The sequence below is a fragment of the Capra hircus genome, chromosome 10 (assembly GCF_001704415.2).
Source record: "Capra hircus breed San Clemente chromosome 10, ASM170441v1, whole genome shotgun sequence".
In the NCBI taxonomy this organism is placed as follows: Eukaryota; Metazoa; Chordata; class Mammalia; order Artiodactyla; family Bovidae; genus Capra; species Capra hircus.
Window position 1 is genome coordinate 35,690,250 of NC_030817.1, and position 22,964 is coordinate 35,713,213.

The window sequence follows — 22,964 nt, forward strand, 5'->3', positions numbered from 1 at the left end:
GGGGGCAGAAGAAGGAGATGACAGAGGATGAGATGCCTGGATGGCATCACTGAGGCGATGGACCTGAGTCTGAGTGAACTCCGGGAGATGGTGATGGACAGGGAGGCCTGGCGTGCTGCGATTCATGGGGAAGCAGAGTTGGACACGACTGAGTGGCTGAACGGAACTGAACTGAAGCAGTTATAACCACTGGACCACCAGGGAAGTCCCATTCCCCTTTATTCTTCAAAGGTGTCCATCGGCCTTCAATACATCTCTTGTACATTTAATCACATTTTGACATCTGTTTCTGGAAGACCTAAGATGACACACTAAAGAACTGAAAGGAAAATGTGTAATACAGATTTTAAAATTTCTCTAAGTTGAACGTGTCAGGTAAGGATATACACAGTAGTGTTTTGAAAACAGACTACAAAGCCTTTGGATTTTATATATGAGGTTTTAATTAATAAGAAATGAAAATGTATTCAGATCAATTTATTTGAACTCACATCCAAGAGGAAACATTCAACTTCAGGATTAGAAATAAAAAAGGAAACACTCTACTTCTTTTTAGGTAAGGGATGGATCATACAATGTTGATTGATGAGTACTAACAGCTTTGTGAAGTTACTACTTAAACTCTGTATATTCAGGTATATATCTAGTTCATACTTGATTTATACAGAATTTATCCAATTCTAGCAAAGTCAGCATACTTTAAGTAAACCTCCTTGAGTTTTATACTTAAGTCTGAAAGCTTAAATTTGATAACTATGGCAAAAGTGATTATCTTTACTTCCTGCAAATGTAATCAACTTTTAAAATAACGTGGGCAAACATCAATTTTACATAAATCTTATTAAGAGGAAATTGCAACTGTTCATCTAATTGCAGAGTCTAAACCATAAATTCAAATTGTACCATTATCTTTATTGTCAAATCAAGTCAAGAAGGCCTTTACAGACTAAAAGAAATGAATGTGAATCTGCAGGGTTCTCTAAGGGGATACTTTGAAAACCTGTCATCACGTTAGTACTTAACAGCTATACAGAAATATTTTTAAGTATGCTCCAAGGGTCACCTCTTAACTAAAGAAGTAACCCGCAGGAAGTCAAGTGACATATATTATCATCTATATTTTATGTGCTAGGAAATTAAAGAAAGATATAGAATTGAATAATGTATTCAAAATTAAAAAGTAAAGACTGTCTTTATTTGAAATAGGAGTCATGTGCCTTAAATTCCTTTTCCTTGGATTATATCCATTAGTCTACATTTTTATTTAGAAGCCATAGTTACTTCCCCTTTGTCTCCAGTATCTTCATGTGTTAATAGTACAGACTCTTGTAGTGTTGCTTATTTCTAGACCATTAAAAGAGAAAAACCCCTTGTGCTTTCTGTCCATTCTTTAGAAGTAAAAATGAATGTAAAACTGTTTATGTAAAATGAAGATTGTAAACACTTTTTTTCCAAAGTAGAAACAATAATCTGCTTGACTTAAAATCTTTTATTCATTTGGGCATTAAATTACCTAACACACAATCTACTTTACATTTAAACATTGTTTTCCTTGTGTTGCCTCAGGGAATGTCATATAATTAAGTCCACTTCCTGTGAAATTTCCTCTACCATAATCAATGTATAATCTATTTGACTCTGATTATAGCTAAAAGTGACAAAAAAGATTTTTAATGAAAAATAAGAGTCTAAGAGTTAGGTCTCATGATTTTCATTTCATAGGAAGGAAGCTCTCTATTACATGGATCTATAAAATGATCCAAATTTCAGAGAGGCAGGAAGCTGATAACTTGATTTATCTTCTTAATGGCTTTGGCTCATGAATAAATGATAATGGTTTATTTTTCTTATAAAAAGAAATGGAATTTGTATAATGATGAATCCTATTTGCCACATTTGCTCTACTTTTTAAAGAGGATTTCTAATTACTTAGACATTCTTTATATTATTTACAATAAGAAGTCAAAACTTTAACTGAAAGCCATTTTTTGACCACAGTTTGCCATTAGCTGAAATTCAGGAAAGAACACAAGTCTGATCACCAAATCAATAAATCTAGCCACAGGCTGACTAAAAGCTTCCTTTAATCTTCTTCCTATTAGGTCTTCCTTTAAATTAAACCATTCCATGAATTATTTAAGTGAATGGCACAGTTACAGAAAGATCAGATATAATTCTTCATACAAAAATGCTCAGGTAACCTAAAAAAATCCATTCAGCATGTTTCGGGAAGTACAGTATGAATCAAGATGCTGTAGCTTAAAAAAAGGGGAGCCAGGCTTGGGGGTACTCTTGAAAGCTTCAGAGAGAAATAGAAAAATCAAGTTTATTTCCTGGTTAGTGCAGGATGATTCCCAAAGCACATTTAAGTGTCTGGTCCAGACTAGCTATTAGCGATTAAGTAGTTCCCTTTCACTGTCAAGGCTTTCCCCTGAGGTGATGCCTAAATTCTTAATTTTAATATTTTATCTTGTTTCTTTTAGTCCCATCCTCTCTCACCAGTAAGCACGACATTTCCACCATGCTGAATGCTTTCTCCGACTCTGAAATTTACACTTTTCAAATGTTCAGTGTCCAACTTAGCTACAAAATTTATATTTATATATCTCCCCACATTGTTCCTCTCAAAATTTATACTCATTTACTTACACATAATTCCAGTAAGTATATTTTCAATGAGTTAATTTCTGAATGCTGAATGCTCTTTCAAATGTGTCCTCAAAAAGTCACTGAGAAAGACTTAACCTTTCTAAATTCCAATCCCTTCATGCTCTAAAGAATTCTTACTCTTCTTTTTCCTTCATGGTAATCAATTCCCTTCTCAAATCTTACATTTCTACTTTCCCGATTTCTTTTCACTGTAGCAAATACCAAAGGAAAAAATACAAACTGTTTCAGAGTAAATGAGTCTCTTTCCTGCTCTTATTTATTACATCATCTACTTCAAGGCTATATAAATGGCAGTATTTTGAAAATGTTAACAGCTATCAATACCTTGAAGTTGAAAAAATAAGAAAGCCAGAGAAAATATATCACAAGCAACCAGTTTGAATATATGAAAGGCTACTTAGATCTTGATTTTCATATAAATACTAATTTTTACCATTATAAAAGACAGCATATTTTCTTTTTCTTTATAAAATTACCTTTAACAGAATATTCATTAGCTAATCATTCCTTAGGTTTTTCTGTATTGATAAAAAGTTATCTTTAAAAGAAAAATATTTAAAACAATATTGTTTCATAGAAACAGAAAGTTTCAATATCAAATTCTGATAAAAAGCTATAATTATGGGTAGAGTCTAACCATACTGTTAATTTTCTTCACCAAAGATGGATGTTTAGGAAGCGTTATATTGGTAAATAAGATAAGCTTCTCAGTGATCTACAAAAGCGCCACAATAAAGATGAGGTAGTATGAGACTGTCCAACTTTTGTAAAAGGGAAATATCATCTTTAGAAGAGATATTTATCCTGACACTGATGTTATCCTGAGCCTCATCACTGCTGAGAGAGGTGCTATTTTAGTAGCTAACCCTCACTGGAACCAAGACAATCTTGAGATCACTTGAGAAAAAAAGATGCTAGAAGATAATGGTATGAGATTTTCTTGTTCAGTTTTGTGATAACTGCTAAAAACTTATTTTAAAGCAATTAATTTTAAATGCCATTTTTATGTTAACAGCAAAACTGTAGGAAAGGGAAATGCTACTTCGACATAAAAGCAATACTTAAGAAACATCTATTCTAACTGGGAAATTTGAGTCAAAGTTCTTTCAACCAAGTAGAAACAGCTTCCTACTAGATAAACTAGCATCAAGAGATCAATTTACTATATTAAAAATGCTAATTTGTATAAAGGGGTAGACAACTCACCAGAAGAAATAACTGTCTAGGAAATTTATTACTGATTCTTTAAAAAAGAAAAGTTAAATAGGCTATCACTCCATTTATTTTATAATATTGGGATAATGTTCTCTACAAAATGCTTCTCTGTTCTTGAGATGCTAAACTTAAAAATATTATACCCAGTGCCCAGTATTGTTCAGTATGGCATAAGCAGTATAGCTCTCAAAATGTTTTCCTTTTTCTGAAGCCATACTAAAGATATGTTAGTTCTGAAAATAGGAATAGTTACCTGAAATCTGAAGATCAAAACCAGTATTAAGTTCCCTGAATACTAAGCTCCATGTTTACTTCTTGAATCTTTATTCAAGCTCAATTCAAAATAATGGAAAACTACTTAGGTCTCTTTGGTTACCAATGGAAATTTGTGGCTGTTTATAAATTGTGGCATCTCTCCAAAGTAACAGGCTGTTTCTAAAAAAGCTAAGCAGAAGCAACAGTTCACAAGTCAATACAGAAAAAACCCCAGTTGCTTTATTATTTAGTAATTACTAGTTCCTAATAGTAGTATCATTATTTTTAAAGCTTCCAGTGAGAAGGGAACAATACTTATGTTCTGAAGATGGTAACTCTTCCAAGTTTGAGAGAAAGATCTATTCAAGGAATAATAAATGACCATGCCACATTACAGAAGAATAAATTCACCTCTAAGATATCATGTCCTCATTTGATTCTTACTGACCTGATTAATCAAATTTAGTAATTCAGCTTTATAATTAATATTTAAAATAAAAACACATCAAGTTTGATTTGAAGCTATTTTGTTAACTTTTAACATCCCTATTAGTAAATTACAACACACACAGCTTTACTGAAGGCTTTTAAAACAAATGAAAGGATGACGTGGAAACTATATCTTATGTATAGGAATGCCAATGACATAGGTTAACAAAGCATTTTATATGTTATATGTAGGAAAAGAAACAATTATTTTTAAAGAAAAGTATGAAATACAGATTATTTAAATGTGTCTGCAATGCCTACAAACTTCAAATATTTACAATTAAGAAAAGAAAAAAATTAAGTAAACAATCTACATGGTAAAAACAAAAACCAAACCTGGTCAAAAATATCCATTAACCCCTAGTGTGTAACAATTATTATTGTTCAACAATTACTGTATCCTAAGAAAAATAAACTGATCTGGAAGTAAAATTTAGGGCAGAAGTTTATTCTGGACTTCAACTGCCCTTATAGAAAAATTCAAAGTGGTATAATAAGAAAAATAAAATATTAAATGAAAATACATATATAACCACACCCTTGTTCCTACCGTTTTTCTAGCATTGTTGTTCTGGTGCATCAATCCTGAGTACTCTAACTTTTGATTTATAGTGATATTCCTTCAGATATAATTTCATGGAAGAAGGAATTGGAAGGGCATCAATGCCATCGTAAGTTGTACAGTTACAAATAACTGTTCTGCATATATGCTGCAGGGAAAAGGGGAAAGTCCGAATTAAAGGAGTGGATAAAAGTGGTTCGAAGAACATACAGGCACTCGGGTCCTTATAATGCTCTAGGAGCCCAGTAATGTCAGGCGAATGGAAGACACAAGGATCATGTGCATCAAAGCTAAAGTTGTGATTCCACTGTTCAATTCTCGCATGAAGAGAACGACTATACCGTCTAAAACTCACGGAGAACAGATAGTCTTCCTGTGCTGAATCTCGCAGTAAAAAGGTGCCTTCTGGTTTTCCTTCTAGTAGAGCTTCAGCTGCATATTTATCCATAACACCCCAGTAACATGGATTATTATTGATCTGAAGGAGATCTGGTACAAGACAGTGGACATAATCAATCTGAGTATGGTACTTGGGAGGTGTTTCCAGTTGCAGGATTTCTTCATCAATTTCCCACTTGGGTTTGTTTCTTTTCCGGGAACTTGTGCAAAGTGTTATAATTTCATCATCTGAATCCATATCACTATCTTCTATGCTGTTATTTGAAGCCAGGTTCACTATAGAGTCAGTCCCAAGACCACCTCTACCCGAAGAATTGTTACTGGTTATGACACAGGGCTGAACACTGGTATGTGAGAAGCAGTTGACCTCTTCCATGTTTCTTCGTTGTTTTAGTTGACCATCCCTCAATTCACTCTGAGACAAGTCTGTGCTTACCCATTCATCTGATTTGGGACTTATAGGAGCAGTGTGTCGTTTAATAAAATGCCACCTAAAGGCTAAATCTGATCGAGGTGGGAAAGGACACTTATCTAACATGAGTTCACTGATATGAATTTTTCTTTTAGATGGAAGCCCTGAAGAGTGCCGACTACTACAATTCTTTATTGGAAAACACTGCCCCACAGCATCTTGCAGTTTCTGTTTAAGAGATCGGCCTAAAAATCTATGCCCACAGGAATGATCTAAATCCAACTCGATAGATGAACAGCTGTGCTTCCTTTCTTGGCTCCTTAAAGGAACTTCAGTTTTCTCTATAGCACTCACTGTTTCAGCATCTGAACAACTTTCACTCTTTTTTGACCAAGACAACTTCTTTCCACTCCACACATAACCATCCTTTCTGTCAGCACTTCGACTCCGGCTAGTTTTGGGCCTTACATCTACATTTTTACTATTACTTTCACTATTTTCTGCCATTTTAATAAATTGTGCACAAATTCCAGTGTTATAAATAATGCTTTTTCAGTTTTTCCAGTAGAATGTTTCTTCTGGGTACTTTCTGGATGTATCTAAGGAAAAAAAATAAAGATCATTAACTGTCTGTCATTAACATTGCATAGTGTATATATCAAGTCCCAATTATATACAAGATGAAAAGGGATAGTTAATACACTTTTTTTTGGTTTTTAAAAAATTAATTTATTTTAATTGGAGGCTAATTACTTTATAATATTGTAGTGGTTTTTGCCATAGATAATTAATATACTTTTCAAAAAAGTACTGGAAATGTTGGAAGGCAGTTCCAAGATATTTTGTTCTCATTTAAATAAACTACTTTACCATATACTAATAATTCTATAGTGCCATTGAGTCAACAATCTGAGTTTCTTTCCCACAGCTAGTTGTCAATGTGAATCAAAAAAGCTAAGCATCCTGTCAGCCAAAATGTATGTCTGAAATGTGAATAATTTGTGGTTTATTTTTTAATTTCACAGCAGACCAGGGAATTCTTTGTCAGAGATGAGAAAACTATGAGCTGGTATTTAACGATCACTACCCTCCTTCTGGGTTCAATCCATGGGTTGGGAAGATTCCTTGGGGAAGGGAAAGGCTATCCAACTCTGGTACTCTGGCCTGGAGAATTCCATGGACTCTACAGTCCATGGGATTGCAAAGAGTCAGACATAACTAAGCGACATTCACTTTCACCCTCCTTGTAGGCTTCCTCAGTGGCTCAGTGGTAAAGAATCTGTCTGCAATGCAGGAAATGGGTTCTGTCTGCAATGGGTTCGATCCCTGGGTCAGGAGGATCCCCTGGAGAAGGAAATGGCAACCTGCTTCAGTATTCTTGCTGGGAAATCCCACAGACAGAGGAAGCTGGCGGGCTATAGCCCACAGAATCAAAAGAGTCAGACATGATTGACTTAGTGACTAGACAACAACAACAACCTTTCTTCTCTCTCATTTTCTTTTCTACTGATTGAAAATATGAATAATTTTAAGTTATAAAAGCTGTTAAGAATTTATTAAATAAATAATCAGCACTGAACAGTAGAAACGTCATGCAAGAATTCCTAACGTAATTTTTGTCAACTCATTTAAATATTTGGTCAATTTCACTATTAGTCTACATAGTGTGTGGAAGATTTGGAATTGGATAAAAATTTGTTATTTTACACATACACACACACACTTATATATTCTTCCTGATAATTTCAAAACAACAAACAGATAAAGTTCTATAGGGCAATGCCCTTCCTATGAAATTGGCTAGATACCCTAAAATTTATAATGTAAACAAAATTTTAAGAATAATAATAATGATCGGTCATAGATAAAAACTACTTAGCTATTCTTAGATGGAATAAGATTTAAGTCCAAGTTTGGGGGGAGGGATTCTATAATCTCAAGTATTTTATAAATGGATATTGAATTTTGTGATTAAGACAATCAGTTGTACTCAATATTCTCAACCATCCCAACAGTCAAGAAAATGTTGAGAGCTACCAGAATCCATTTTCATAGCAGTGGAGTTTGAAATAAGCATCTGCAGTGACAAATATGATTGGGATGGGCTTAAAGGTATGAACTAATGATAAAGGCTTGCCATATAAAGTTGCTGTTGTTTAGTTGCTAAGTTGTGTCTTACTCTTTGCAACCCCATGGACTGTAGCCCGCCACAGTATTTTCTAGGCGAGAATACTGGAGTGGGTTGCCATTTTCTTCGTCAGGGGATCTTCATGACCCAGGGATCGAACCCACACCTCCTGCATTGGCAGATTCTTTACCACTGAGTCACCAGGGAAGCCCTTGCGATATAAAGTACCTGATTACTAAACAAAGAATAGCATCAGGTGATTATACTTATTATTTTGATTTAGTGAGCTCACTGGTACATAATCATTTTAAATTCACAGAGAAAAAATATTTTAAAATCTAAATTTGAAAGAAACATCATCACTTAGTATACCAAATTATATTTAACAATATGCTTTGGTTGTTCATTGACTAAATTTCACTGAACAAAAATAAACAGGCAGAAGCTACAGAATATGAAGAATATGAAGTCATTGATCAGAAGAGTCTCTTATTACTAAGAGCTTATACTTACACTTTTCAAGATTAAAAAAATTAAATAGGAGCCCCAAGCATTTTTTTGTTAATACTACATACTTTCAACTTTTTTATTCAATGTGATAATGTGAAAAGTATATTATGTAAGATTTAAAATATCTAGTGTTTTTATTTACTTTAAAAATATTAAAAGAGCAGATTATTAATTTTAAGGTCAACTTTACTCCACTGCATATAAACATGCTCATCTTCCTTTATTTGTTATCAGAGCTAATTCCACACCTCTGCTCTTGATGACATTTCCATCTTTACCAGGGTCTGTTTCCATCACTCTTCAAAAACAACCAAGTCTCCTATAAACTCTTCTAGTGATTCCAATACTTTCTTTAGTTATAATTGCTGCTATCCATATTAAATTTCTTAATGAATAGCTGGTTCCCCCTCAAAAAGAAAATAGCTTTGGTTTTTTTCTAATTATAAAAGAAGTAATGATGCAGTTTAAAAATGGCTAAGTGAAAATCTTTTTGCTCCACCTTTCTCTCAGAAGTCAGCCCAAAACAAGGGAAAATGAGCAATAAGAACACAAATCTCATCTTCAATGAAACTGTCACGTATCTATAACCTGAGTGACAAAATACAAGGACAGAAAACGAACAGAGGAGCAATGACTGACTCAACAGTGGAGAGGTTGGTGACACCAGGCACAGAGGCAATGCTGATGAGAAGACAACGGAGCAGGCAAAGTCCAGGACACTCAGAGGCACCAGATTCTACAGAAAGTGTGTATGGAGAACAGGTCAGAAACATGGGGAAGCAGGTTGAAGATTTGTGTTAGGGCAGTTAGATCTCTCTGGTTCTTACTCTCATACTTAGAGGAGACAGGATTTTATTATTTGGAGAAATTGAACCAGAAAGGCTCAAGACTTTGGATACCAGGCATAGTAAGGATAGATGGGAGGCCTGGAACTAAAATCAGAAAGTTTCCTGCTCCATTCTTCCATCCAGCTTCCAGAATTCCAGTGGTCAAACTTACACCTCCCTAATAAGAGATTGGACAATACTAAACTGGAGAAACAGAATAACCAAAGAGAAAGCATCTACAGATTCTGGTAGTTGGAAATCCTCCAATAAAAAGCTGGAGGGCCACCCAGGCATTCTGTAAGGCTCATCCATCCATAAGCCATGCCTACTTACTTATACTTTCAGACAGCATTGTTGTGCTTCATTTATAACAGGTCACTAGACTTTTGAGGAAAGCCTTTAAAATAAACAAGTTACTAAGACACAAAGAACTTGGAGGAAAAAAGTAACCATGAAAGTAATAAAAAATAAAATAGATTTTGTACTAGCCATATGACCTTAAAACCTCAGTTTCTTCATCTGTAAAATGGAGACACTGATGCTATATATTTCATTAGGCTGGTAGGAATTAAAAGAAATAAGGTATGTAAAATACATATGTAGCTCAGATTCTAAATGGAGCAAGTAAACGATAAAGGTTAACATATTTCTTTTTTAAAAAAGAAACAGACATTACATATGTTGTTTTATTATAGCACCCAAGACAGTTAAATAGAAATAGTTCATAAGTAAAGAAATCACTGAAATACCTCTGTCTCTAGCCCAATGCTAACTATAAAGTTTATGAGCACATATAACTTTCAGGATGATAGCTAATATTTCAAAATAAAAAAGGATTAATAAGCTAGACATAGCTAAAACTCAACAGACTATGAAGTATGAAGCTAAGAACAATTTGACGTTTTCCACCAGAGAACTGACTTCCAGCCTCACTCAAAACAAGTTTAAATGCTAACATAATAGATTTATTTTGGCAAGGCTTACCAACCTGTACATAATAAGAGTAATCAATCAAGTATCTCTGGATTTTAGGTTAATTGTTCTTACATATACTAATGCTACAGGTATCCAAAAAATAAAGTGAAAAATACCATTGTCCTAGATGAATTTTCCATACCTGTACTTGAAGAGTTAATGAACAGAAAATCTTCTGACTGGTTATCTTTTGATATCTAAGCACTATAGCCTTATATAAATCTTACATAGCTATTCTTTTAACAGAAGACTCAGTTCATGCTTCAGAAGTTGCACTTTTTATAAACTGTTATGGAAAAAGATATATTTGGTAAAATGTACCATATCAATGGGTTTCCCTTGTAGCTCAGTGCGTAAGAATCTGCCTGCAGTTCAGGGGACCCGGGTTCAGTCCTTGGGTCCCCCCTGCAGAAGGAAATGGCAACCCACTCCAACATCCTTGCCTAGAAAAATCTCATGGACACAGGAGCCTGGTGGGCTGCAGTCCATGGGGTCGCAAAGAGTTGGGCACGACTGAGCGACTAACACTTAATTTCTTACCATATCGATATATTGGCAGAATGTCACTTAATGTTGTAGTCTTCAAAGCAGGAAGAAAATTTAACTTCTACTTATACTTGTCTAAAAATTAGAAAGCTCTATTAATATTGAATATATGATTGGCAATGTTCCCATTACTCATTGTGAGATGGGTACTTGTCTGATGAGGTGCTGTTCTGGGGGGAGGAATGGGAGCTCCAAAAAGCTAAGTACTTGACGGCAACCCTCTCCATTTCTTTGTGTACTTTTAGTGGATCACAACTGCTTCTATGTTGTTGGAATACATTTGTGGATTATATTATCTTACATAAGAGAATCTTTACAATACTTGTGAATAGACATGACCATGGAAATTCTATAACACCAAGTTTGCTAGTTATCTCAGGGCAGAGTTCCATCACTCAGTTGTTTCCAACTCTTTGTGACCCCATGGACAGCAGCATGCCAGGCTTCCCTGTCCTTCACCATCTCCCAGAGCTCGCTCAAACTCATGTCCACTAAGTCAGTGATGCCATCCAACCATCTTATCCTCTTTCGTCCCCTTCTCCTCCTGCCTTCAATCTTTCCCAGCATCAAGGTCTTTTCTAATGAGTCAGCTTTTTTTTTGCATCAGGTGGCCAAGTAGTGGCTTCAGCATTATTAGTTCTTCCAATGAATATTCAGGACTGATTTCCTTTAGGAATGACTGGTTTGATCTCCTTGAAGTACAAGAGACTCTCAAGAGTCTTCTCCAACACCCCAGTTCAAAAGCATTAATTCATCAGCGTTCAGCCTTTTTGTGGTCCAACTCTAACAACCATACATAACTACTGGAAAAAACATAGCTTTGACTAGACGCACCTTTGCTGGCAGAGTGATGGCTCTTCTTTTTAATACTCTGTCTAGGTTTGTCATAGCCTTTCTTCCAAGGAGCAAGCATCTTTTAGTTTCATGGCTGCAGTCACCATCTGCAGTGATTTTGGAGCCCAAGAAAATAAAGTCTGTCTCTGTTTGCACTCTTTCTGCATCTATTTGCCATGAAGAGATGAGCCATGATCTTATTTTTTTGAATACTGAGTTTTAAGCCAGCTTTTTCACTCTCCTCTTTCACCTTCATCAAGAGGCTCTTTAGTTCTTCTTTGCTTTCTGCCATAAGGGTGGTATCATCTGCGTATCTGAGGTTATTGATATTTCTCCCGGCAGTCTTGACTTTGGCTTGTGCTTCATCCAGCCTGGCATTTTGCATGACATACTCTGCATATAAGTTAAATAAGCAGGGTGATAATACATAGCCTTGACATACTCCTTTCCCAATTTTGAATCAGTCTGTGGTTCCATGTCCAGTTCTAACTTGCTTCTTGACCTGCAAACAGATTTCTCAGGAGGTAGGTCAAGTGGCCTGGTATTCCCATCTCTTTAAGAATTTTCCACAGTTTAGCTGCTAATATTATAAGACAAGTTATGTATTTTTTTTTCCAAAATGACAAGTGTTCTTAGTTTGATGACCTTTATTGGGATAATAAGCAGCTCTGAGAAGTTACTTAGCAGATACATTAAGAAAAAAGGCAAAACAAAATATTTCACTGGCTATTCATGGTTTAGGTAACATCAGAATTACTACTGAGAAAGTAACTGCTTTAAAAAAAAAGGCTATGGAGAGATCTTTTTAGAAAAAGAAAATATTCAGAATTTCCTTCAATATTACATGATTTTGTTACAATAATGATAAAAATGTATTGTATAAACTCTTGCATCTTTACACTTAAACACATGACAGAATATCTAATCTCTTCTGAAAGTTGCATTAAACCAAAATTCACAAAATTAAAAAACTCAATTACATTTCTCTCAATAAAAATAACATTATTAATTTTTAGTGAAAAAAATCTATTTTTAAAGACTAAAAATGAGTTTAAAAAAACGTTTTGGTGTCTTGCCAAACGTTTGTCTATACACATAAAGTTTGAATGTTAAAAAACAGTGTAAGGTTGTGAATCTGAATGAGTCCCCTCAACCCCATAATTAATAGTTGGAGCTTTACATAAACTTTGTAAAAATGAAGTAGAAGATGAGCTACAAAATGAAAAAAAAAAACCAGTGGCTTTACTACCATTTTTATGTAGTATAGAAATCAAAGATGATATCTTGAAAAATGTTGACACATCAACAGTCTTTGTTAGTAACTGCAAAGAAGCTTTTCTTTTTTTAAGAGAGTGAAAAAACCACTTGGGAGAAGACTGCTTTGACTCTTGATTCAACAATTAATTTTTTATGAAGGCATCTAAGTTACAATACCTTGGGGACTACACAGTGACATTTTTAAAATTATTATTTCTTAATGAGGAAGTGGCAAGTGTCTAAAGTAAGTTGATATAAAAAGCCTTTTTCAAGAAATCAAGTTCCCAGATTCACTAGCCATTTGATCCCAGGTTCTACAATCAACTGCACAGATAGTGATAAAAGACTGAATACCCAAAGTGACCATCCTAGACTAACAACAGATTTAAATGACATTTAGTTAGTTCTCTTGAATAAGGCTGGAAAGATTAATTTGAAAAATTCAAATTTCCATTGAAAACTGTTGTAAAAGTAAACAAAGGGTTAAACTTCATTTATCTAGAAACTTCATTTGTATTCTCTATGATGTTAGATAACAGAGGATTATTGTATATATTGATTAGTCGTTGAACTACTATGTCCACAATGCTGACAGCTACTTAGGACCAGAATTCATCTAAGTATTAAATTTGACCTTATAAAGAATAATATACTATATAAAGAATTCACAGCTAAAGTATTATTCTGGTAGTATTTTCCTTATTAAATCTATTATTCCAAAGTTTACCTGCTATTATGTGTCCCAAAACTCCTTGATTGCATTCTTATCATAGTCCATGATATTTAAATTGGATTCTGTGGGTCAGAGTCCTTGATATTTGATGATAGGCTAATATTTGAGTTGGATTCTAAGGAAACACTTAAGAGTCCACAAATGGAATATACTGGATAGTACACGACAGATAAATTACTCAGAATGTTAATCAAAAAACATGAAAATTTTTTTTCAAATGTTTAAGTGAGAAACATCTCTGAACTATAAAGTGCTTTTTTCTCATTACAAAAGCAATTTTCCAGTAAATATTTTGAAGTACCTCCTTTTCAATGCTAACAAGCCATGGCTCAGGGGACTTAACTGATTTGGAAAAAGAGAAAAGTGAAAGTGAAGTCGCTCAGTCATGTCCAACTCTTTGCAACCCCATGGACTATATCCTACCAGGATCTTCTGTCCATGGAATTTTGCAGGCAAGAGTACTGGAGTGGGTTGCCATTTCCTTCTCCAGGGGATCTTCCTGACACAGGGATTGAACCCGGGTCTCCCACACTACAGGCAGATGCTTTACCCTCTGAGCCACCAGGGAAGTAAACACACACAATGATTGGCTCCACTATACCCCTTCTTGGAGAAGGCAATGGCAACCCACTCCAGTACTCTTGCCTGGAAAATCCCATGGACGGAGGAGCCTGGTAGGCTGCGGTCTATGGGGTCGCTAAGAGTCGGACACAACTGAGCGACTTCACTTTCATTTTTCACTTTCATACATTGGAGAAGGAAATGGCAACCCACTCCAGCGCTCTTGCCTGGAGAATCCCAGGGACGGCAGAGCCTGGTGGGCTGCCGTCTATGGGTTTGCACAGAGTCGGACACGACTGAAGCGACTTAGCAGCAGCATACCCTTTCTTCCTTTCTCCAAACGTTCTTAATTTCCTACATTTTGCTTATACCAGTGTTCCCCAATCTGAACTTCTGTGTACACTAGTGCTAGAAGGTATTAATACGTGTTCTATAGAATTGGAAGTTTCATTATCAAACAAGTTTGGAAATCACTTCCCCACTGAAAGATAGCAAAAGGTTAAGAAACCTGATTAGGCCACAGTTTCCTATATTTAACTCAAAGTAAACACTTTTTGTGGAATAAACTGTGGGAGAAACATTAACCTGGGCTAACATTAAAATGAATGTACATCATGGGTATGCAAGCTAAAGAGAAATGTCTAGGACCAGTCACTGAAGAGGGTTAATCTAGAGTGAAGAGGGAACAGAAAACTAACGGCTGGCACTACAAACTTATAAAAGCACAAAAACCGTAACAGGATTTTAGAAACCAGAAGCTTAAAATACCTGATTGTGACTCTCAGAGAATAAATTGGATTGTACAGATGTATTTTGTCCTTTCAATTTATAGTTTTTTAATTATAAAAATAATATATGCATATTATAATATAGGAAACATTCAGGCAGGTTCAAAAAGGAGGGGAAAAGATGGTAATTCAATTACCTAGAAGTAATCAATTTAGACATTTTGGCCAATTTCCTTGCAGTCTTTCTTCCTATGAGTGTAATCTGGTCTAAAGAGAAAGTTTTTAAGTTTTAAAGGTCCCTAAAAAATTAACAATCTAGTTTTTGACTATATCATATTAAAAAATGAAGCATGGTGCAGATGAAGCAGCATGAGTTGCTGTTCATCAAGCTGATCATCAAGCATGATCTAAAATTCAGACTTTGTTGCTTACTAGCTGTCTCTCCTGATTTTTAAAATCTCATTCAGCTTCAGTGTTCACATTATTAAATCTGGATAATGCCAGCTGCCTCATGTTTTTACTGCCAGGGTTAAAATGTATGAAAATAGCATACATTGAGCTTAATGAGAATATGTATTACATTCTGCAATATGTTATGTTTTCTCAGAACCTTCCATGTAAAATAAGCTAATTTCAAAAAATAAGAGCTAGGAAAGTGGCAATAAGGAAAAAGAATGAAAGGAAACAGGCTACATAAAAGGCTAGAAAATCCACTCAAAAACATATCTCAAAAATCTGAGGCTGAAGATGCTTCATCATTTCTGAAATATCATAAAGCTCTTTTTATTACTCCTGATATTAAATATGCTCTTTTAAAAAAAGTTTTTAAGTTTCAAATTCTTGAAAAATATTATGAGTATAAATAAATCAATTTCAACAGAAACAGTAGGCAAAGCGTTTTTTTTTTTACTGATCATAGATTCTTCTTTTCATGGCTTTATGATAATTATATATGCTTACATTTAAGCCTAGGTAACAAGTTTTACATACAAACTAGTATAATGTTATTCTAGACTTAAAATTGCCTTCATATTCTGATAAAACTAAATTCTAAGTTTTATGGCAACAGTTATGACTTGGAGAGGCAGTCTGGCAGACTACTTGGATCAGAAGTAAAAGATCTATTTCTAGTTCTGACACATGGTTAGGTGTGTGACTTTTGACAACTCATCACCTTACTGAGCCTTGATTTTTTTTATTGATAAAACAATGATTATATCTATTTTGTTGTGGTAAGGATCCACTGTCATTGTAACAACACAGGAGTCAAATACTAGCTGTCTTTAGCCAGCGGAATTGGGTAGGTTGAGAGAAGGTCTTTCACTGTATTCCCTTTAATACCTTAAAAATTTTTATGTATGCAAGTATTATTTACCCCCAAAATAAATTAAATAGGCTGGTAAGCTTGACACTTTCAGAGATATAAAAATCTTCAGATTTCTAAACTGTCTTCAATATTTTTTTTACTCTGTTCTCAGTTTTGTTATTACTCTCTTCTTCTAACCTTATCTTTCATAAGATTAATAATTTTTATATCAAATACATATTTTATTAAAAAGGAGTTTAAACATTCCTCCCATAAGGCAATATTGATATGCCTCCTGGATAAACTAAGATTATGTGATATTATTATTATATAGGTCATACTGCCACAGTAGAATGGTAATATACTCATGTTTTCTTACCCTATTGTCCTTGAGAACAACAATATTTGTGAGCCTAAGGGTAGTATGAATGGTCACCACAGAGCAAAGCTAACTAACCTTCACTGCAGTTGAAGCTGCGACCTTGGCATCATTTTCAGTGAGTTCATTTAGCTATCCACTCCTGTGAAACATGCACTGCTATGATAAATTCATTTGGAAAACTCTGACAGCCACATAAGTGGCAGACTGCAACACTGGTTTCTTTTTAAAAATCTATATTATCTTAAATAACCAGGCAATTTTTTACTAAGATTCAAGTTATACACATTTCATTACCAAACTATTGTCTTGTATGTATTATCTGAATGTTTGTTTCCCTCAACAACATCATGAATTAATTGAAGACATTAAAATTTTTGTTTTTAAAATTTGACTGAAAAATGGAAATGTGAAAACACATTGGCAAAAGCAATACACCTTTTAATGTTAAAAAAATTTTACTGAATAGTGATTCAAACTCCATTTTGAATAAACCATTAAATGCCCACCCAAAGTACCCCATTAATAACACAAGACAATTACTTTTTACATTCATGAGTATCTTCTATGTACTATAACAGTTCTATGGAAATAGGTGTCATCTTCATTTTAGAGATGAGGAATCTCACATTCAGAAAAAGTAAAGAAGCATATTCAAGGTCACACAACGAGTAACTGTGAGAGTCAAAATTAAAATCTAGGTTTGTTCAGCTTTAAGGCCCAAGCTTATTCCATACATGTTAAATCTGTAAAAAAACAAAACATATATACATTTTTTTTTAACCTATGAATCAAATGGCTTGATTGCTAAGGCAGAGTTAAAGGAGAGAAGCGCGAACACCATTCATAGTTTCAAAGTCACATGGTGTTACAGATTTTATAGTTAGAGCATTTGATACCTACAAATCTTGTTCCAAATTTGCAGATTCTTCTTATGCTGAGTTCTGAAAAGTCCTACACTGAAATCTCATGATGATATATTGATATATTATCCGACTTCGTCTCGAACCCCATAGTCTATGCAATGATCTTTACTTGGGTTAAAAAAAAAAAAAACAGAACTAGAAATCGGTCTATCTAAACAATGAAACATCTCCGGACAAAAATTAAGTCACTCGGAAAGAATCACCTCAGGAATCTTTTGCTCTTGTGTAAAAACAATAGGTTGGTTATTTCCCCACAAATCCCAAGTTCTTTTCAGCCGCTCACTCTTCATTTGGAGCCTTAGTACTTAAAGCAACACCTTACACAATGCCAACACGGTAAGAACAATACCACGGTTTGTCTAAATGTGTTTGCAACTTTCCCCAATGAAACTAGACTGAAAAACCATGGGGAAAAACTCTACAAAGGAAAAACGTTTCACTTATGTCATAATCAAATTCCGACTGAGACTAGAAGGTGGGTACCACAAAAAAATATCAGTTGTGAAGGTTTTCATGAGAGATCGGTCTCCCAACATGGAGAACGTAAAGATCCAACCAAAGCATAAATTTAATGGCCAAGACCTTAGCAAAGATTGCAAGGATCCAATGAAGTATTCAACAATACACTTTAGCTCTTCTTTTATAGATATAAAATTAGATATGCACTTCATTGAACTTTAGGTGGAGTCTGAATAGGGAAACACGAATTACTTCAAGGGATACATGCACAATGTCCTATAGAACAAGCATTAATGTACAAGCCGCACCTCCAGGAATCGTGAACTGAGATTAGGTCTTTTCTCCTTTACCGCTATAGAAATGACAAGATGAAGGCGTCAAGGATGCCAAGATTAAAGGCTTGAAAAGGGTCTCGTCTTCCTTTTCTTTAAAGGACAAGCCCAGACATTTCATTCTCTAGCCCGGTCCCAAGGAGGGGCTGGACCCGTTCAGGGACCCGGATATGGCTGCCAGTGAGGAGCGCCAGTAAAGTAGAGGCAGACCCCGCGAGGGCAAGGCCAAGCAGAAACCACCCTTCCCCCACTCACCTCTCGGAACGCAGTTTACCAGGGGCTATCCTTGGAACTGCCGCCATCACCACCGCCATCACTCTGGGTATTCGCTGAGGTGGACAAGGGAGGCCCAGCCACTCCGGCACCTCATGTAAGTCCTACGAGGCGACTGTCTGTCTGCAGGCCCCCATCCTGCGGTGCCGGGTTCTCATCGCAGACGTCGCACTCACCGCCTCCACCTGCTCCGCCGGCGCGGCCACCACTTCCGTGTTCGGCTCCCTCCCTTTCTTCCTCACTCCCCCAGCAACCGGCTTTTCCCCGAGCGGCGTGCGCGCCGCTGACGCCACCGCCCGGCGTCCCGGGTCTGGACCGCGCTGGGAGTGGGCGGACCGGCGCAGGCGCAGTGTGGGAGCACGCCGAGCGCGGGAAGCGTCCGGCGCCGGCGCTCGCTCCCGCTTGCCTTTCTTCGGCTGTGGAGGTTCGGTCCTGTAGGTGAGTCGCCCTTCTCAATGGCCTCGTCCTTGCCGCCCATCGAAGAGAAGCGTGTTCTCTTCCTGCCTATGTCGGACGGACCCTTCGCTATATCCTGTTTGCGCCCCTCGGGTGGGGGTAAAGGGGCTGCCGAGGGCGTGTCCCGCAGAAGAATGACCTCCCTTCTTTACGATCAGCCCCCGGCTTTCCTGTCCTTTAAAATAATACTAACTTTTATCAAACATTTTCAGATAAGTAAAGGAAAAAATGCCTGCCACACAGAAGCCCATGAGATATGGCCACACAGAGGGACACACAGATGTCTGTTTTGATGATTCTGGGAGGTAAGGTACTTCGAGAACCAAAAAAGGAGGTTTCAGGTGTGAATATTAGTTATTATTCTATGTCATGTAACTAGTGCTGCGTAAAGTGGCTCATCCAGATAGAAATAAGGTTGAAATCCAAAATGGCACATGTGTTGTCCATAGATTTACTGTTTCATTCAGCCCAGCATGGTAGTTTTAATATATCAAGAAAGCTAAGGAGTGTGAAATCTTACTTCCAGAGGAATTGGAAAGATACGAGCTTTGCCCCACATTCCCCTTTATGCATCTCACATTATTAGTTATTTTGCCAGAATGCTAGCTGCCTGATTGTCAAATTTAGTGGTTAATTCAAACTTTTTGGAGGGCCTTTTGTGATGCTCTTTGCTTTTTAAAACTGTTCAAAACTTTTTTATATGTTCCCCTCCCACCCCCCGCCCCCAGCTTATTTCCTCTGCTTGATTCCTAGTTTGTGATATTTTGTCAGGATTATTCTAGTCCCTCGGAGGGGTATAATCTATATTAACAGTCTACACTCGGAATAGGAAAGCGTTTTACTTGAGCCAAACTAAAAGACTATAGTCCAGGAGATACAGATTAAAGAAGTACTTGAATTATGTTCTGTTGAACTATAAAATGAGGGAGACTTACAACAGCCCAGATTGCAAAATTGCATGAGTAGTTTGTCAGAATTATGATTGGTGTGGGCAAGAAGTAAGGGTGCTTGTTAAGTAAGGATTAGCTGGAGTCCAGTATGATTGTATAGTTATAAGGTTGCAGTTGGCAGCTGCTAGCAGATACTGTTTTGAGAACAGCTGGTGGTATCCTTGAATCTCATACAGTTGAGAAAATTCAAATTCTCAGCAAGTCAGGAATGTATTTGAAACCATATCCACAATGCCCACCCAGCTCTAATTTGAATGCCTGAGTTACAATTAGTCCATTTTAACTTTTCAACATATTCTTTTCTTAATCGGTTAAAGCAGTTGTACAGTGTATGTTTGACAAGCCATAAGACAGGTTGATATAAGTAGCATAGAGTTTACGTTAAATCATGTATAAGCCACAGTGATTTCCCCATATCTCACTGTGTGAATATCTCTCCCAGCTTCCCTTTTAGCTTTCTGAATTCCTATTCAGTACTGTCCAGTTGTGTGGCTTCTGCTGTCACTCCTGTATTGACTGATTCACTGAGAAAATATTGCATGTCTACTCCACTGGGTGCTAGAGATACAATAGTGCAAACAAAGCGCAGTCTTTTCCCTCATTGACCTTAAAGTCTTTGTAGATTGACAGAAACAGAATACAAATTAATTACAAAAAATACATTTAGAATTACAGTTAGAGTTAAGTGATATGTATAGTGATAAGCATATAGGAGGGGGAAGTTGGCCTAGCTTCAGAAGGGAGGGATATTTAATGCTGTGAACTTGGATGAAATCATCTAGGGAGGGAGTGAATGTTTTATTTTTTTAAGAGATTGTAGATCTAAGCCCTGGGCACTCCAGAATATTAGGATACCAAGTAGGAGAAGGAGGTGTAGCCAAAGAGGATAAGAAGGGATTGTAACAAAAGTAGAAAATCAAGAGACAAGAATGGTATCAGTAAGCCAAATAAATATTTTAAGGAGGAGGAAATACACTATGGCAAATTCTGCTGGTGGGTCAAGTTGAGGGTATTTTTATTTGTTTTCTTTTTTAATGGAGTGGTAAGAATAAAAGCTTTGTTACAATGGATTTAGGAGAATAGAAAATGATTGGAGTTTATGAGGATGACACTGAAAGAATGAGAGTAGTGGAATAGGAATGTGAAGTCAGGAAAGGTAATCTTTTAAGGTGAGAAAGATTATAGCATATGTTTCAGTGGAGAGGAACCGAAAGAGGGTTAAGCCAATATTAGAATAAAAAGAAGGAGAATGGCCATGGTGATGTCTTTGAGTGGATGAGAGGCGCTATGGTAGAGTAAAAAGCAGGAGGGATTGGCCAGAGATAGGAGCACCGTCAGTTTTATAAACAGAGGAAAGGAGCACCTAGAATGAATGTGGAGAACATGTGGATAATTTCTATAGACTGTTTCTGTTTTCTGAGTGAAATAGGAAATAAAGTCATTAGTTGAGAATGGACAGGAGGTAGAGGTTTGAAGGAAGAGGAGTAGATATGAGATAGGTGGTTAGTAGAGAGGGTAAGTTGAATGAACTAGGGAAATGTAATTGGATTACAGGGCAGCACTAAAGGCCTAATTCAAATTAATAGTTATGAATTTAGATTGGGATGAAATAATCTGGTTCTGTGTTTTCTCCAATTCTGTTTAGTTCTGTAAGTGCAAATTTATTAATAGGCAGTGAGTTGGATGTTTAACCAGGGTGGTTGTTGTGTTTTGTTTTTTTTTTTGGTAGACAAAGTGAAACCCAAAGGATTTATTTGAGTATAACATAAAGAATTCATTTTAGTGACAGTATGGATCTAAACCAGATTAGGAGGTATGTGAGAATTTGAGGGAATGAGAAACAGTGAAAAGGTACTTTCAGTAGATTGTAGATAGAATTGTAATAGAATTTAAAAATAGTTGGAGTTAGGATGTTACGGGTATAAGGTGTAACAATAAGTGATTAAGATGCTTGAAGCAGATTATGAACCAATTGCAGTGTTGATAAAGACAAAATTTGAGTCTGAGATGTGATGGAGGTACAAGATCAAGTATCAGAAGGTTTCATCTACATGGATATTGAAAATACAGAATTGCAGTAGGAATAGTGTTAGAGAATAACAAGGAGCCTTCTGCTAAAAATTGTTAGGGAACAAGGGATTTCTCTTGAAGAATTTGTAGCTGGTCTGATGACAGTTTCAGGTGGTTTTTTTTTTTTCCTGAGAGAGTAGGGTATGGTGATAGAATGGCCAGGGTAATAACGTGGGGTCCCAGAGGGATATAGAAAAGAAGTCAGCCACCACTTAAGAAGGCTGAAGAGGAAGCAGTGTTTTCAGAGGAATGTTCAGAAAAAAGCTGATTTTGCTGGTGCCTGACCATGAATCTCATGAGGCCCACTGGAAGGGTTAGGAAGGAGTGGTTAGATTAGGGAAGGAGCATTGCTGTGGGAGAGAGGATAAAGGTGTGATAGAATTAGTCCTTTGCTTAAAAACTTACAGTGGATTTCTTCATTTATTATCTAACCTAGGACACCTTTGAGAATGGAGAGCAGGGTTTCAAAATAAAGTACAGTTTTTTAAATTATTTAATGATTGGCAAATTATTCTTTTTAATAGATCTGTAACATACTACTATTCAAAAACTATTTCAAGACAATGTTTTTGTAAAAAAAATTTGTGTCAAAACATTAAAAAATTTTTTATCAGTTAACACCTGTTGTCTTTGAAAAGAGGTGTTATGTTATATCAAGAAAGGGTTGGAAAGGGAGAGATGGGTATCAGTGGTTGTCTTGCAGATTTACCTA

At 36.0% G+C, this 22,964-nt stretch overlaps 2 protein-coding genes across 3 annotated transcripts in view; one reads left to right on the forward strand and one right to left on the reverse strand.

Moving 5' to 3' along the window:
- SOCS4 (suppressor of cytokine signaling 4) lies at positions 420-19,088 on the reverse strand. Its single transcript, XM_005685884.3, has 2 exons — positions 18,759-19,088; positions 420-6,601 (listed from the first exon to the last, which is right to left on the reverse strand). Exon 2 carries the CDS (start codon positions 6,507-6,509, stop codon positions 5,187-5,189), a length of 1,323 nt encoding a protein of 440 aa, XP_005685941.1. The 5' UTR covers positions 6,510-6,601; positions 18,759-19,088; the 3' UTR covers positions 420-5,186.
- The window catches only part of WDHD1 (WD repeat and HMG-box DNA binding protein 1), a 50,394-nt gene continuing 46,554 nt past the window's right edge, over positions 19,125-22,964 (forward strand). The window contains exons 1-2 of one of the 2 annotated variants that reach the window (XM_018054117.1): positions 19,125-19,214; positions 19,445-19,537. In XM_018054117.1, coding sequence (XP_017909606.1) covers positions 19,461-19,537 — 77 coding nt within the window. In that variant the 5' untranslated portion in view covers positions 19,125-19,214; positions 19,445-19,460. The remainder of the gene's footprint in view (positions 19,215-19,444; positions 19,538-22,964) is intronic. The other variant, XM_018054116.1, reaches the window with a different exon arrangement.

What these genes read in the sequence shown, in the direction of transcription:
- SOCS4 (XM_005685884.3), bottom strand. Translation starts at nt 6,509, where the DNA reads ATGGCAGAAAATAGTGAAAGTAATAGTAAAAATGTAGATGTAAGGCCC.